The sequence below is a fragment of the Vidua macroura genome, chromosome 8 (genome assembly GCF_024509145.1).
Source record: "Vidua macroura isolate BioBank_ID:100142 chromosome 8, ASM2450914v1, whole genome shotgun sequence".
In the NCBI taxonomy this organism is placed as follows: Eukaryota; Metazoa; Chordata; class Aves; order Passeriformes; family Viduidae; genus Vidua; species Vidua macroura.
The window spans coordinates 11,919,265-11,934,663 of NC_071578.1; the positions used below are offsets into that span (position 1 = coordinate 11,919,265).

General features: G+C 36.8%; 1 protein-coding gene across 1 annotated transcript in view; it reads left to right on the top strand.

Annotated features, from left to right (window-relative positions):
* Window positions 1-15,399, top strand: part of CFAP43 (cilia and flagella associated protein 43) — a 43,299-nt gene that overhangs the window by 22,955 nt on the left and 4,945 nt on the right. Inside the window, exons 17-35 of the mRNA XM_053983990.1 lie at window positions 373-503; window positions 1,957-2,107; window positions 2,745-2,813; window positions 3,570-3,647; window positions 4,104-4,229; window positions 4,665-4,769; window positions 5,430-5,546; window positions 6,190-6,390; window positions 7,321-7,527; window positions 8,694-8,783; window positions 9,520-9,597; window positions 10,416-10,541; window positions 11,151-11,270; window positions 11,354-11,461; window positions 12,632-12,718; window positions 13,013-13,101; window positions 13,470-13,671; window positions 14,460-14,572; window positions 15,098-15,254. Of these exons, the coding sequence (XP_053839965.1) occupies window positions 373-503; window positions 1,957-2,107; window positions 2,745-2,813; window positions 3,570-3,647; window positions 4,104-4,229; window positions 4,665-4,769; window positions 5,430-5,546; window positions 6,190-6,390; window positions 7,321-7,527; window positions 8,694-8,783; window positions 9,520-9,597; window positions 10,416-10,541; window positions 11,151-11,270; window positions 11,354-11,461; window positions 12,632-12,718; window positions 13,013-13,101; window positions 13,470-13,671; window positions 14,460-14,572; window positions 15,098-15,254 (2,355 nt within the window). The remainder of the gene's footprint in view (window positions 1-372; window positions 504-1,956; window positions 2,108-2,744; window positions 2,814-3,569; window positions 3,648-4,103; window positions 4,230-4,664; window positions 4,770-5,429; window positions 5,547-6,189; window positions 6,391-7,320; window positions 7,528-8,693; window positions 8,784-9,519; window positions 9,598-10,415; window positions 10,542-11,150; window positions 11,271-11,353; window positions 11,462-12,631; window positions 12,719-13,012; window positions 13,102-13,469; window positions 13,672-14,459; window positions 14,573-15,097; window positions 15,255-15,399) is intronic.

Genomic DNA, 15,399 nt, shown 5'->3' on the forward strand with positions numbered 1-15,399 from the left:
GAAGGTGTTTGAAATAAATTTATGTTGAAAATGAACTGACATAGCATTATACAAGACAATTATTTTTATAATGAGTGTGTATACAAGTATACAAACCACTTACTTCCTTCTTCAGTAAATTTTAGCATATATAATTTTGGTACTGTTCTCACCTCCTGCAAAATCAATATACTACAGACTTGTCCCATGTGTAGTCAAACCTGTTATAAAACCCTAGTATTTTATGTGCTTTGTATTGCCATTTTGGAATGACTTTTATCTAAAAATAAAGAAACATTAAAATACTATTAAAAATTAAATAATAAAAATAATTTAAAGGCATATTCCATTATAAAAACATATTTGCTGATACTGCTTCTATGACTTCTCTAGGATATACTTGCTCAAAAGCATTGTCACTCATATCAAGGAGGGGGAATCAGATCCATGGTATTCTCCCTGGATGGCAATTTCATCCTAGTTAACGGTGAAAATGATTGTGCCCTGGTGTGTCTGAAGTGGAGGTATGTATAAAGTGGCAGACTAATATTGATTATGTCATTTCTTGTACCCTGATAGATTAATTTTTGCATCTACTTGTGATTCTAGACTTCCTTGTTATTCATGTCAAAGTAAGGAGAAGAATTGGATAGAAATAAAATCATTCCTCTCATCTTCAGAGACAACCTGCCTCCCTAGCTCAGGAAAAGTCTTACACTTTGGGTCTGATTGCAGCACAACATACAGGAATATCTTCTGAGAATTATTACAGAATCACAGAATCACTGGGTTGGAAGAGACCTTCAAGATCATTGAGTCCAACCCCTGCCCTAACACCTCAACTAAACCATGGCACCAGTCTTTTTTTAAACACATCCAGGGATGGTGACTCCACCCATCCCTGAGCAGGCCATTCCTGAACTTTATCACCCTTTCTGTAAAAAACTTTTTCTTAATATCCAACCTATATTTCCCTTGGCACAGCTTGAGACTGTGTCCTCTGGTTCTGTCAGTGCTGCCTGGAGAAAGAGCCCAGCCCCCACCTGACCACAGCCACCTTTCAGGGAGTTGTACAGAGTGATAAGGTCACCCCCAAGTCCCCTTTTCTCCAGGCTAAACACTCCCAGCTCCCTCAGCTGTTCCTCACAGGGCTTGTGTTCCAAGCCCCTCTCCAGCCTCATTGCGTCCTCTGGATGCACTCCAGCCCCTCCATGTCCTTCCTACTGAGGAAGGGCCCAGATCTGGACACAGCACTCGAGGTGTGGCCTCACCAGTGCTGAGTACAGGGGAAGAATGACCTCCCTGCTCCTGCTGGCCACACCATTCCTGATGCAGGCCAGGATGCCATTGGCCTTCTTGGCCACCAGGGCACACTGCTGGCTCATGTCCAGCCTGCTGTCCGTCAGTACCCCCAGGTCCTTTTCTGCCTGGGCACTGTCCAGCCACTCTGTCCCCAGCCTTTAACACTGCAGGGGGTTATTGTGGCCAAAATGCAGGACTTGGCACTTGGACTTATTAAACGTCATTACCTGATACCTCTTATAATTCTCTAATCAGCTCTGGTAAGGGCTCTCTGGGGATGTAAGGGATGTAATCTCCTGAGATACTGTTTTAGCTCAGCAAAAAGGAGACATCACAGCTTTTATGGAAATTCTACTGTAGGTGTAGAGAGCTCTTAGCAGACATTAGGAGTAAGAGACACTTGAAAGTACAGCTTTTCTGCAGGAAAATAAGTGTTCAGGTAGATTCATAAAGATGACTCTGTCAGAGCAATATTTCTAATATGGGTAATCCATCTTTCAGAATTTTTACTTCTGTGAAGAGTTCTCTTAATTATGCAATTCTAGAACTCAAAAAATACAAAAATATTGAATATGCATTTTTAACAAGCTAATAATTGTGTTATAAAGAATATTTAGTACTTTGTACTTTTTCATAATATATGAAAAATACATCAGTTCCCTTTCTGTTTACCAGGGAGATAAAGGAAACTGAAGTTGAGGAAGCTGCTCTTTACTGGCAATCTCTACGTGATATACTGAACAAGTCTACTTCAGATGAAAATTCTGTTTTAAAATCTATGGCAGAATGGAAGTTTGACCCAGAATGCACATCAAAATCACTTCCAGTAAAGAAATTTAAAGTGCTTTCTTTATTTTTATGGGGGGGAAAAATAGTTTGATCATTATCCTAAAATTTTACATGATAAAAATTGTCCTTAATACACTGATCCTTTTGTTAAAGTAGAACACCCCTGAGGATAGGCTGAATATGCTTAAATAGTAATTTGTGGAAGAGTACTATCAAAGAAATAGGATATTTATGTGAAGATGACATTCACATCTTCAGTTTCACTTGGTTTCGTCAGCCACAGAAAACTCTGTGAAAGTCAGTTTCTCCTCATGTGAAGTTACATGTCCTTCCCAGTGTGATGTTACTGCTATACACTGTGTGTTACTAATTGTATGTTTTTGCATTGAAATCAATCAAAATAGTGGTTACAGAGATTAGTCCAGTCAATCATTTGAGTCAAAAGGCTTTTTGTAATAGCAAGGGTTTGCAGGATCAGATCTGGGGACTAGTTAGGCAGCAAAATTGTAAAACCCTCTGATTTGCTGGTGGTAGTGGTGGTGGTGTTTCTAAGGGGAATCCACTTTGTCTTTCATTGCCATCTTTCTTTCACTTGCTCTCTAAGTACCTGAGCTAGATGTTTATATTCTTAATATAAACATCAGGAGGCACCACTGAACTCTTTTCATGCACAGGTGACAGAAGAAGATGGAAACGTCACAAATACCGATGACATGACATGGATAGGCCAGAAAATACAGAAGGTACTTTCATAAAATAAGTATTAATCAAAGCCAGAGTTTTCAAAGGTCATTAGTCACTTGGGGTACCAAAGTATTTGCTGTAAACAGATCTAGTTTCAAAAGCTTTTCTCACAATTGGCCCTTTCTTCAACCATTGCAATGCAGACTTTTAAAAATTCTAGGCCAAGGTTATAAACACATCAGAGAAGGTGCCTAGCACAATAGGAGCTCTGAAGACCAGAAGAACACTTCTATACAAGGAGTATACCAAAAAAAAGCAAAGAAAAACAAAGGGGAAAAAAGCCTGACAAATTCACTTATTTTAGAAACTTAGAAGACTTTTTATATTGTATGTCAAAAAGTTGTCAAGAAGATTATTGCCAGAAACCAAGCAGGTTACTCAATGAAAAATGAAAACAATGAAAATTTTCAACAATGAAAAATCTAAGGACTAAAAAATTCTGGGAGTAGGCTTTATGCAGTTCAATGTGTCTGTAAGCATTGCACTTGTAATTACATTTTTCTTTAGTATTTTCTTTTTTCAAGCACTATTGCTGTACAATCAGTTTACAATGTGACCTGGCTGTAAAATCTGTTTTCTCTTGTGCAATTCTAAGGATCATCCTCTTGAATTAGGGTTGTGTCTGTTTCAGTTATTAACCCCTCTGGCATTTTATTTTCTGTACAGATAATGTTCCTTTAGATTACTTCGGTATATTTTTTCTCTTGCCTTTTTTTTTTTTTTTGCCTTTCAACAATGCATTTGTTGTATGTCAGGTTATGAGAGAAGAGACTCAGAGGTTTGCTAACCAGAAGGAAGAGCTGCAAATGGGAATTAAAAAGCTGCGTGAAACTGTGAGTTTCTTACAAGGGTAATGGCTCAGCTTCCCAGTTTTGTTTACAAGAACACTTCCTTTATGGCTGTGAGCTCTAGTGCTCAGTTACGTTTTTGTCATAAATTCTGAGCAGACAGGCATTAAAGAGATGTGCCTCTTCAGGGACCAATGCTGAAACTGCCAGGAGCTACTGTCTGCTTCTCATTTTCCTTTGCTCCAAATTAATATTTTGTACCACCCTCATACTTTGAGCTCTCTGTCCCCTCAGCAAGCTAATTTCTGCCTGTCTAACAACCTTCCATTATAAAATAGACCGTCCTCTCCTTTTTCTTCTGTTTCTTCCTATAAGGCAGTTAAAATTGCAGGTAATTAAAATAATTTTCTCTGATACCAAGTTCTATAGTGTTTAAAATAGCGTTTCCTCTATTCACATTCAAATTACTTTTTATTCCTTATGTATTTTTTAAAAAAACAGATTCAGAAAATGATGCATGAAAATGATCAGGTGCCAGACATTGAGAAACTCGAGCACTGGGAGTTCAACCTGGATTTAGAAGAACAGAAACAAGTGCAAGCAGAGGCTGAAGAAGATGTGGCCAGGGTATGGCAGAATGGGGGAACATTTGAAAACTATCAGTGGAAAGGAGAAAAGTTATTAAATAACAGAGGATTAGCTCAAAGTTACTGTTCACTGCTGAGAAGCAGAAAAACAGAAAAGTATTTAAAGTCACTTTTTGAAGCAGGTGAAACTGCTGAGGCAGACAAGGCAAATTGGAATATGATTTATGCCAGAAACTATAAATCTCACACTGTGGCCTTGGGATTGTTGCTTTAGTTCTAGAATGCTTTTCTTCTCATAGAAAATGATGCCTTCAGTACTGTGCAGATAGTTTTTGGTGAAGATAGCAGTGATAGATTAAGATGATGAAATACTGATAATTAATTTCATTTGTTAGTCTTCTTTCAGTAACTCAATGCAAATTGTCCATATCTTATTACTTTGTACCACATCCTGTTATTTTCTTTGTCTTGAAAGGCGAGGAGGGAGCTTGAGATGAAGATTTTATCCTACTGCTATTTGCAGGATTTAATTAAATATGAGTGCTGGGATGACATGTGTGTAAAAGGACGTGCAGTTAAGGTAACCTCTGTTTTCTAAGACATTTTCTGCAGTAGTTTATTTATACCTTAAGGTACAGAGACAAAATAACACATTTCTGATTTGCTTATGGTGTGGGAAAAACTACTTCTTCTCATGGCTCAGGGAAATCTTTTATTCTGTTAATTTTGTCTGAGCTTGGCGGATTTTACTTTCTAAAGTGGAGAATAGTGCTGATAAGCAAATACAGAACTCTTTAATTCCTTGATCTCAGACAATATATTTACACAGTATTGCTAAAAGGAGAAGTAAATACTATTTTTCTTTGTAAGTCCATATGACTTCTGCTACAGAGAACATAATGGCAAAGTTTAACCCTGATTTTGCCTATTTTAAACAGAGGGAGATGAGTCAAACTGATGATATTGAATTATCCCAAGGGTAGTGAAAGACCAAGTCACAAAAAAACCAAACAAACTAGTTCTGGTTTAATTCTCTGAATAAAGACGAATAAAGAGACCACACCCATGGATTATTTTTTAAAACTGTATTTAATACATTGTCTGTACTAATTGATCCTCAATTTTATTCCTGATTTGAAGCAGTCTGTAACTGTTTAGCATTCAGGTATTGAACAAATGAATTAACAGAAGCATTATGAAGAACTTCTTACTTTGGTTTTTTTATTTTAAATTTGAGCAGTGCTTCCATATGGATTGTGAAGTGAGGAATTATCCACTGAAGGAACGTAGTAAAGAAGAGCTGGAAACTTTGAAGGAAGTTCTCCGGTTAAAGCAGACTGAGACAGCTGATCTTCAGGTACAGATCATCATCTTCTGAGCTGGCATCTTATCACTTCTTTATCTAGTTACATTCCTAAGGCCCATTTTCTTGCTCTAGAAGTTGGCCAAAAAAAAATTTAAAACATAAATAAAGGTGAAATGTTGTTAAAGAAAAATGTATTAGTCTTAAATAATCACAGAATAGCTGAGGTTAGAAGAGCCCTTTGGAAGCAGTCCATCATCTAGTCCAACATTCCTAGAGCATTTACTCAGGGCTATGTCCAGTGAGGCTGGGAATATCTCCATGGTGAAAGAATCCATAAGCTCTCTGGGCTACCTTTTCTCATGTTTGACAACTCTCACAGGAGAAAGAACCCCACCAAGCCTTCTCCTTCCTGAGGGTAAACAATTCCAGTTCTTTCAGTCTGTCCTCACATATAAAATGTTTAAAGTCTTTACTGACATTAGTGTCCTATCACTGGACTTATTTCAGTATTCCCAGTGTTGTACTAAGGAACCTACAAATGGACCCAATATTCCAGATATGATCATTTCAACTTGTATTATTTTGATCACTGAGTTGAAGAATAATTGAAGAATATGACCTCTAGAATTTTCTTCATTGTGTGCCACTGGATCGTGTACAAACTTAACACAGTTGCCATGTTTCTGATATGCAGGCTCAGAAGAAAAATCTTGACTCTGAGACTGCTTTATCTGAGGAAGGGGAGAAGGCAACAGGAGAAGTGACTGATGATGGTGCATCTCTCTGCTTAAATGGAAGCCTGAGCTCTCAGTATGGTGGGGACACATCTATCCTATACCACCAATGTGACTTGCACACAAAGGAGCAGAAACTCAATCAGACAATATTATTGAAGGTGATATCTTCTGAAATCTGTCCTACTCCAGTGACACTCTTATATCTGTTGGTTTTTACACCAGTCACAGCCACTGTTAGATTTTGGACATACTGACACTAAACAATGGAGAGTCACACCAGTCAGAGTAACTGAGATAAAAGCTGATAAATGCACTTAGTGCTGTGGCTTTTCCTGCTTGGGTGTGGAAGAACAAGAGTTCATGAAATTGGTTATCCAGTTTCAGGGTATCTGTATCCTTTTCATGGTGCATTTTCATAAATTGACACAGTAAGAGAGACATATGCCTTACCCTCTTTAAAGTTCTACTTTTCTTTGTTGAGATCAATTCTTTATGCTAAAAGAAGAATTTATCCACTTAGAATACATGCTTTTTTAGATGATTATAAGGTCTGAGGTGTTCTTAAAAAGTCAGTTTCCAATGTTTGTTTGTTTAATGGGCACATTTTACTTACATGGAAGCATATTGAAACTACAGATTGCATCAGGAAAGTATATCCTTTGCTCTGTCTCCTTGCACCTGTGATTTACAGTCTCAAGATTTACAGGTCACATTATTTTTTCTTTGAAGCTCCTCCTTCTTTCACCTGGAGAGGGCCAAAAAAAGCAAATAGAGGACAGCCTAATTTTTTATCTAGCTTTGGCAGCAGCATGTTTCTTTCAGTCTCTTTCTTAAATGCCAGATGTGTAGAAGAAAATGAATAAAAATTTCTAGGGGAAAAAAAAAGAAAAAAAGATCTCATCTGCCTAAGTCCATTTAACAAACTTGAACTCTATGCTTACAATTTTCACAAAAAAGGTTTACCAGTTTATCTCCTTGTCACACACACAAATACACACATTCATGATTCTGATGGCTTGAGGAGTAGTATATAAACATAGATGGATGTGACCTGACCAGTACTGCTGTTTCCTTTTTCGGTCTTCCAGAATGTCATTTACAAAGTGAAAACTACTTTTAATGAGGAATTTGACATAGTTGTACAACAAAAGGAGCAGGAGATAGCACGAGTGAAAGAAAGAAACCTGAAGATCCAAGAAATCTTGGAACAGCTTGAACTTCCAGTGGAAGTGTGGGAGCCAGTCCTTACAGATGATGAGATGCCGGAGCGAGCGCTCACCGTTCAGGATTCAGAGGTGTCTGAAAAATGCATCTTTGTAATTGACCCATTCAAACCCAGCTTTCTAATTCTTGTCATTTCCAGACATTGTGTCAGTACTGAAAAACCTACAAGCAGATATGTCTGTATACTTAAAATCATCTTTTTGGCTCATTTTCTTCCCTTTCCTTTTTTGGGAGAAAAGCCTTAGTAAGTCTATCTGAAATGAAAAATGTATACAAACTTAATTTATTGCTGTTAAAAGTTTTCAAAATGCCCATAAATTAGATAGAAATTCTTTGTTCCTGACCTTCAAACTGGGCTTTCAGGAATTGTTTCCGTAATTAAGAGTTTCTCTGTTTTCTCTGAGGGCCATTTTGAAACAAAGTAGTTTTAAACTAAAAATCTAAGTATTAGAGCATACTTAGTAATGTACTTAAAAATTCAATTAATTATTTACAAAGAAACACTTTATTTTTTATGCAATATATTCCACTGATCTTATCTGCTCACATGGTCAATCTTTTCCCATTTTTCTTTGCTCTCTCACCAGTCCATGTTATCCCACTGTAAGAGAAAGCATACACAAAATACAACTAATAGCAACAAAATTATGGTGGTTTATATTTTAGGATATTTAAATGTAGTTTTTGTTGCTGTTCAAAAGGAGAATTTTCAACTTGAGGAATACTGTCACAGAGCAGAGATACAGCAAGCACTGAGAATTTGTATTACACCATTGTCATGGTTTAACCCTAGTCAGCAACTATGCACCACACAGCTGCTCACTCACTGCCTCTTCTCTCCAGGGTGAGGGAAACAATTGGAAGGATAAAAGTGAGAAAACTCATGGGTTGAGATTAGAACGGTTTCATAACTGAAATAAAATATAATAATGACAAAAATTATAATCATAATGTAATTAATGAAATTAAAACATAATCACAGATGCAATTAAGAGGAAAATAATGAAAATATAAATAAATAAAGCCCAAAAACCACAACTAATGCAAATGAAAAACAACTGCTTACCACCAATATACCAATCCCCAGGCTGTGGGATGCACTGTACACCAGCTACTTGGAAGAAAATTAACTCCATCCCAGCCAAAACAAGGACCACCATTTTTCCAAAGGTTCTTAGTCCCTGTGATCACGTTTGGAGAAAAGAACCCTGATACAAACTTCATTTTCTGCCTTCAGATTAAAGCTGAGAAATACATGACTCAAGAGGAGAAAGAGCAGGCAGAATTGCTGGCTAAGCTTGAAATGGAAAGACGCCTTGCTGCTATGGTAATTAAAGAAGCATCCCTTTTACAGGCCATTGTCTCTGTTTAGGCTTATTTAATTATTGCAGCACTGAAACAGTCCATTAATGTAGTATGGGAGAATAAATCTAAACTGGTAGGTAATGATGATATGTGCCTTTTCCTTCTTATTATTGTTTGCAATCAGAACTACATAGGTCAGCTGGAGGGGAGAAAAGATAGAGTGTTAGACTCACAGTTTTTAAACATGTGCTTAGGGGCAATTTAAAATATAGGCACCATATCAGGTGGCTGGGAACTAGATACATGTCCAAAATCATGCTACTCCTCAATCAAGATCTTTTTGCTTGATATGCGTTTGTTGATTCAGCAGCCTCTGTTCTCCATGGTTCTGACTAGAAGACTGTAGTGCTTTCCTCTGGCTTTAAAATGCATCTGTAAAAAAACTAAGATGGTTCTGGCCCCAAAAAAGATGCACAATTACAACTTCCTTCATCATAGCTTATCAGTTGGCCAGGAGTAACCTATGCCTGTGTTCTCTCCAAAACTGCCAAAATGTCAGTTTTAGTAAGTTATTTGGCATAGGAGTAACTGTTTACCAGAAAAAACTGAAACTTTTGGCATGTTTCACACACATCCCCAAAAAGCATCAATCTGCTTTTACACACTGAATAATCTAGAGGTAAACATCCCCAAAACTTGCAACTGCAATTGCTAGACTTCCTTTTGTACTTTCAAGTATTTTTTGTGGTTCTTCCCAGGACGATGAAAGACTGCGTGCTCTTAATGACATGATGGGTGGAGTGCTGGAAATCAGGAGGGAAGACATTTTGAAAATGGTGAGATGTGTTTCTGCCATGTCCTTTAGGAAACCTGTGGGCTCTTCCGGCAATCTGAAATTCAACCAGCAAAAATCTCCAACCTCAGTTACCAAAGAAAGCTGGAGAACTGTAGAATTGCATTATGACCAGACAGACTCCATAAGAGAGCATACACAAAAACAGACCACAAGATTCTACTGCCTGTGTAGAATTACCTGTCAACACCTGTTCCTATCACAGTGGAATACTGTAGGAACATCATCTATTTAATGCACATCTCTTACCGTTATAACAACTATATTGCTGGGGGAAGAGTCAATCATCCATGGCTGTGATCTTACAGAAAAACACTGTGTTTCATTTAACTCACCAAATACAGATCGTGCAGCAGTAGAGGAAGGAAAGGATGTGAAGGAGTGCCACAAAACAAGGGTAGGGCAGACCCAAGCACTCCTCTGAAATCAATGTGTTTTGGAAAATTAGGACTCTACATAGAAGCTTATGTTAGCATGGAGTAAGGTTTAGGGTTCTGAAACAGAAAATTCGGTGTATCTTGTACTGCCAGTAGTATTAGAGTACCAAATTCTTGTATTTTGCAAGATCCAGTAGTGAATTCCTGTAAGCCAGTGAGTATATATATATATATATATATACACACTAAAATTACTGGTGCAAGAAACAAACCAAAGCAACAGAATATATATGTTACTTTGACTTAAAGCTTGTACCTTACTAAGAAATACCTTTTGTTAAATTTAGTGCATGCTGTAGTTTGTTAGTGTGGTGATGTAGACTTACTATTGCTTTTTAAGCATATTATTCTTCAATACTTCCAGGATATTCCTCCACCTGATTTTATATCCAGACCTGAGGATCTCTGGACTGAAGAAGAAAAGAAAGTATTTGAAGAATATGAGAAAAAAGTCAATGAACTGAATGAAGACAAAGAAGAGTATAGACAGGTAAATTAAAATGAGGAAAATATGGGTTTGTTCACAGTGCTAATGACCAAAGCTTCCAATCTTTCTCAGAAGCAACTTCTAAAAATGAATACTAATAAATAGGATAAACTAAGAATAAATGATCATCAAAGATCATGTGGCATATTAAATAAATCCTACCTAAATAAAAGATCATGTGGCATATTAAATAAATCCTAAATAAATCCTACCTATCCTAGACAGAATTAGGCAGTCTCTGCTTATAACAATTACTATGGGCAAAAACTTGTAAAAGTTGTGATATCCTAAGAAGGTAACTTTCCTTCACAAATGTACCAGTATTTCTAAAATGTGTTTTTCAGGTTCATTCCCAGAGTTGCTGATGCCAAACACAAATAATAAAATTGTATTTATTCTTCAAAGTGGTATTGGAACAACATAATTTTGTAACCTGCCAGAATTCTCTTTCCAAACAAGTAATTTCTGTGGCCTTTTGGCTGAATTATACATTTCTATATTGTGCATTCTCCATCATCTCATATATATAGATATATAAATATTGAGAGAGACATAAAAAAATACCTCTTCCTCCAGATGTAGTATTGCTGCTCTTGTCCTTTCCTTCCCCAGTTTCTGAGAAATGAATGGAACAAACTTGAAGCTTCCATCAAGGAAACAACACAAAATTTTGATGAGATTGTCTGCAAACTCTCTGAAAAGAAACTGAAATCACAGATGGTCATCTACCAGGTATTGCAAAAAGCATTAATTTTTCATCTCTGCCTCTGTGCAGCAGAAATGTTAACTTTTTTTTTATTACAATCATTTCACAGGAAGAACTCAAAATAGTCAATCTCATTTATGCTTTACTGTTGGATGAAGAGTTGGACACCAGAGAAGCTGGACTTCATAAATTCCTTATGAAAAAGAAGAAAGAAAAAGTAAGTTATAATTTGGAATGCAGTTGTTAGGAGTAATGTAATATTTACAGTACATTTTTATGTGAAGTCTGCACTTTCCAAACCAAAATCTTGCCATAAAGGACTTTCTGACAATTTACAGGGTCTTTTTTTTTCAGTTCTTACAGGTGACATATATTATAAATACCTCTGGTTTTCTTGATAGGTACTCAGCTTGGTTCATCTGGAGCTCTTTGGTAAAACTTCATACATTCAGAAGGGCATGCTGCTATTTGTTTGCTACATATAATATTCTTTTGTACCTGGCATCAAGCTGAAAGTACAGTAGTAGGTTTAGGTTTCAATGCAAGTCTCTTACTGTGGTAGTCTGCAGGTTGGTTCTGGCTTTTGGAACAATATTATCCCATTTGCCCACTTTGTCTTCATGGAGCTGTTCATGAATCCACAGATAATAAATACCCTGCTGCTTCCACATGTCAGATCTCCTGCTCATCCTGTGTGTGTTTGGAGCTGCCAGCAGCCCGTTGTGAGCTGCAGGGAGAGAGTCCAAACAGACATCTAGCCCCCACCACTGAATTGGCTGGACGAGTTTTAAAGCTATCTGAAGCCAAGTGTATACCAGCTTACAATTTTCAATTTTTTTTCCCTTCATTTTCTAAATGGTCCCATTGGTACAACTTTTGGTCCATGGAAAGCGTCAACTACAACAAAACCGTCTCCCCAGCAGAGTATTAGCATTTAACAGCCTCTATAAAACATGACTTTAGTATCCTGACACATAGCAGAACTCTGTCATGACAATGAGGAAATTGCATTCTAAAGTTAAGAACTCTCCACTGAACATCTGAGATTTTTTGACTAGTCTTACCTGAGATGACATAAAAGTAAAAAGAAATCTCTATAGAAAAAAAGGTATCAACATATGTTACGGTCCATGTTTCTAAAGGCTTGTAAGCATTTCTTACACAAATTTGTTACATTCTTAAGCAGCAGGTTAGTTTAATTTCACAGCTCTTCATCTTCTAGCAGTACCTACAAGTGAGCCCTGAAGAAGGCACTATATAGTTACTTAAAATAGCTCACAAGGTTATCTCCAGAAATAAGAAGGTGTAGCTTCATCACTGTATGTTAATAGCCATTCACTCCTTCTGCTGGATTTTTCATTCCTTAAATCTGTTGGTTTTACTATAGGTCAAGGGTGCAAGACAAATCCTGACTGCAAAATATGGTGTTGAGGCTTACACAGGCACCTATAAAGATGCATTACACAAAGAGAAGGTGAGACTTTTGAAAACACAAGGAGTTTCAGAAGTTAAAAGCTAATGTTGTATCTTCATAATGAGAAGAAAGTACTGCTCTGTAAGCAAGAGTTCTGGCCAACTCACTGATCAATGAAATTAGGCAGTAAAGGACAGTGTGTGCATAGAAGAATTTATGAAATAGTGCAGATTCCTGTGATGTTTGGGAGCACTTGGAAAAGCACTGTATCCTGTATTTCTAAGATATGGGCAGGTTGATGCTTTTTTAAAAAAGGATATTGTGGTAACAAGAAAGCTTTCTTCCCACCCCCAGAGCCTGGAACATGGTTTTATGAAGCAGTTTGCTCATATACCTGGTGATCTCTTTGAGGAGCTTTTACAACTTTACAAACATCGACCAGAGTAAGATCCCTCCAATTCCACTGTTTAATACTAATAGTTCTTATGAGTCAAGAATGAGAATACTATTTATTCCAATAGTGTAAATTATATTGCCTGCTTTTTATTGGATAGTTAACAATAGCTAATTTCCCATCACACTAACAATTGCTATTTTGAATATACATTTCCTTATTCACTCCACAAAATCTAGTTTAAATGCAATCTAAACAATCATCAGGTTCCAAGACAATATTCTTATTTTGTATAGTCTTATCTATTTGCTTTTTGCAAGAGATTGAGAGTATGAAATGTTTTTGGTTTTTTGTGACCTTCTTCTATGCAAGAGAAAATACAAGGTACATCCTGTCTGTGCTGTGTTTGTGCTCTAGGACCCCAAGGACAGAAACCCTCCTTGACACAGCTAACCCCTATGTGAAGGGATCACCTGAGGACTACCAAGATGCACTTTCCCTTTTAATGAAAGCCATGGATGAACTGGATAGTCCTGAGCACATGCCTAGTGGCTTAGACCAGTCTGTGTGGGAACATTTTTGTCTAGCTAGACGAAATAAAATGGAGAGTGAGGAGCTGGTATGTAAAATTCTTTATTTGCCCATACACTTCTTGATATTTTTGAGTCTTAAACTTTAGTGGAGTTCTCACATAGGGTCAAGCTAGTGGTGAAATAACAGTGCAGGATACATATACTCCATTGGCCTTTGAAAGTTTGTTCTGGCTACATTCAATTCAGAATAAGAGGTGAACCTGTTCTCTAGTTCTAGCTGTAGTTCTTCAGAGGAAAAATTAACATTTTAATATGGATGCATTTGATCAGAATGATTGTGACCTTGATATGATTATATATGATTTTTATATTTTCATTTTAAAAAAATCCTTTTCTCTATCCATACCAAAAAAAACTGTGAGGTATTTGATTCCTATTATCTGTTGAAGTCATCCTCTCCCATAAGCATTTTACACTTGCACCAATGCATTCCAATATTTTTCTTGACTATAAAGATCAATTCTTAACAAAAGGGTGGTTCTGGAGATGTATTTGTTCATTATAAAAGCATGAATGAATAAATATGAATTATCCAGGAACAGATATACATGAAATTTGACGAAAAGAGAAGCAAATATGTTTTCCCTTAACATGAATAAACTATTCATATATGAACAAATAATTTCCTGAGCAGAGTATAAGGATTGTAACCTTTATGTCTCATATGCTGTACTGAGATTCTCAAAATACTGGGCTGCATGTTTATATATACAGATATCTTCTTAAGAACTTGTCTTCTCTGTCCTCAAAGAAGCTTGCCCTGACATACTGACAAAGTTGAAAGAGTTGGAATGTCACAATGTTGCTTGCCTAGGTGAAATGGAAGGCCCTAGCACTGGCAGAGATGCAGGCCTGTCAGCGGAGACGAGTGGATGAAAATGACAAGATGAAGTCAGAATTAGAGAGCACTTTCCAAGAACTCATTTGGTAATTTTGTGTCTTTTCCTATGTTCAGCTGAACTTTCCACTAACACAGAACTAAAATTTACAAACAAAATAATACACCTCTGTTCTCCTGCACTCTTTTATCTAGGTTTCATTGCTGCTTGGACCTGCAATATTTCATTTTTTTTTCATCTACATAACATAATTTTCACTTTCATTATCATTCAAGAATAAATTCTAAAGTAAAATATACAGGAAAATGGGCCCTGGCTGAAAGTATCTTCTGTTTTCTTTCCAATTTATATTAAGATTTCATTTCAGTAATAACATTTTCCCCGGAACATTGCTATGTTAAACTGAATCCAGTGCTTGAAAACTTTATATATACCATAAGTTTCAGATTTTGTAGTCACTTTAGCAGCAAACAGAAGACAGAGTCTGTCAAAGAGTAAGCCCTACATGAACATACCACCTACCAGTAATAAATATAAACATTGAGAATCATGGGAGGATTTTTATAATTCTGTTGAAATCACTAAATGCTCTTTTTGGTTTCTGCCATCTTAGGCTGAAGGAAGAGAAGATGAAGCTTCAGCAGAATCCGACTGTCCAGTTTTTGCTAAAACAAGGACAAGTGGAATTGGGAAGTACTCAGATCCCAGAGTACAGTGATGCTATCCTCATTGATAGAAGGGTTGTTGAAGAACTGAATTGCACTCTTGCGGTAATTTACATTATCTGGAGGAAATTTAAGCTTTCTAAACAAAATGTATTGTCCTTCAGGAGCTCAACTTTTTCTCCAGTCTGACATGTAGTTTCAATTCATTACAACACACCAGCAGGCTCATTTGTAATCTAGAAGCTATTAA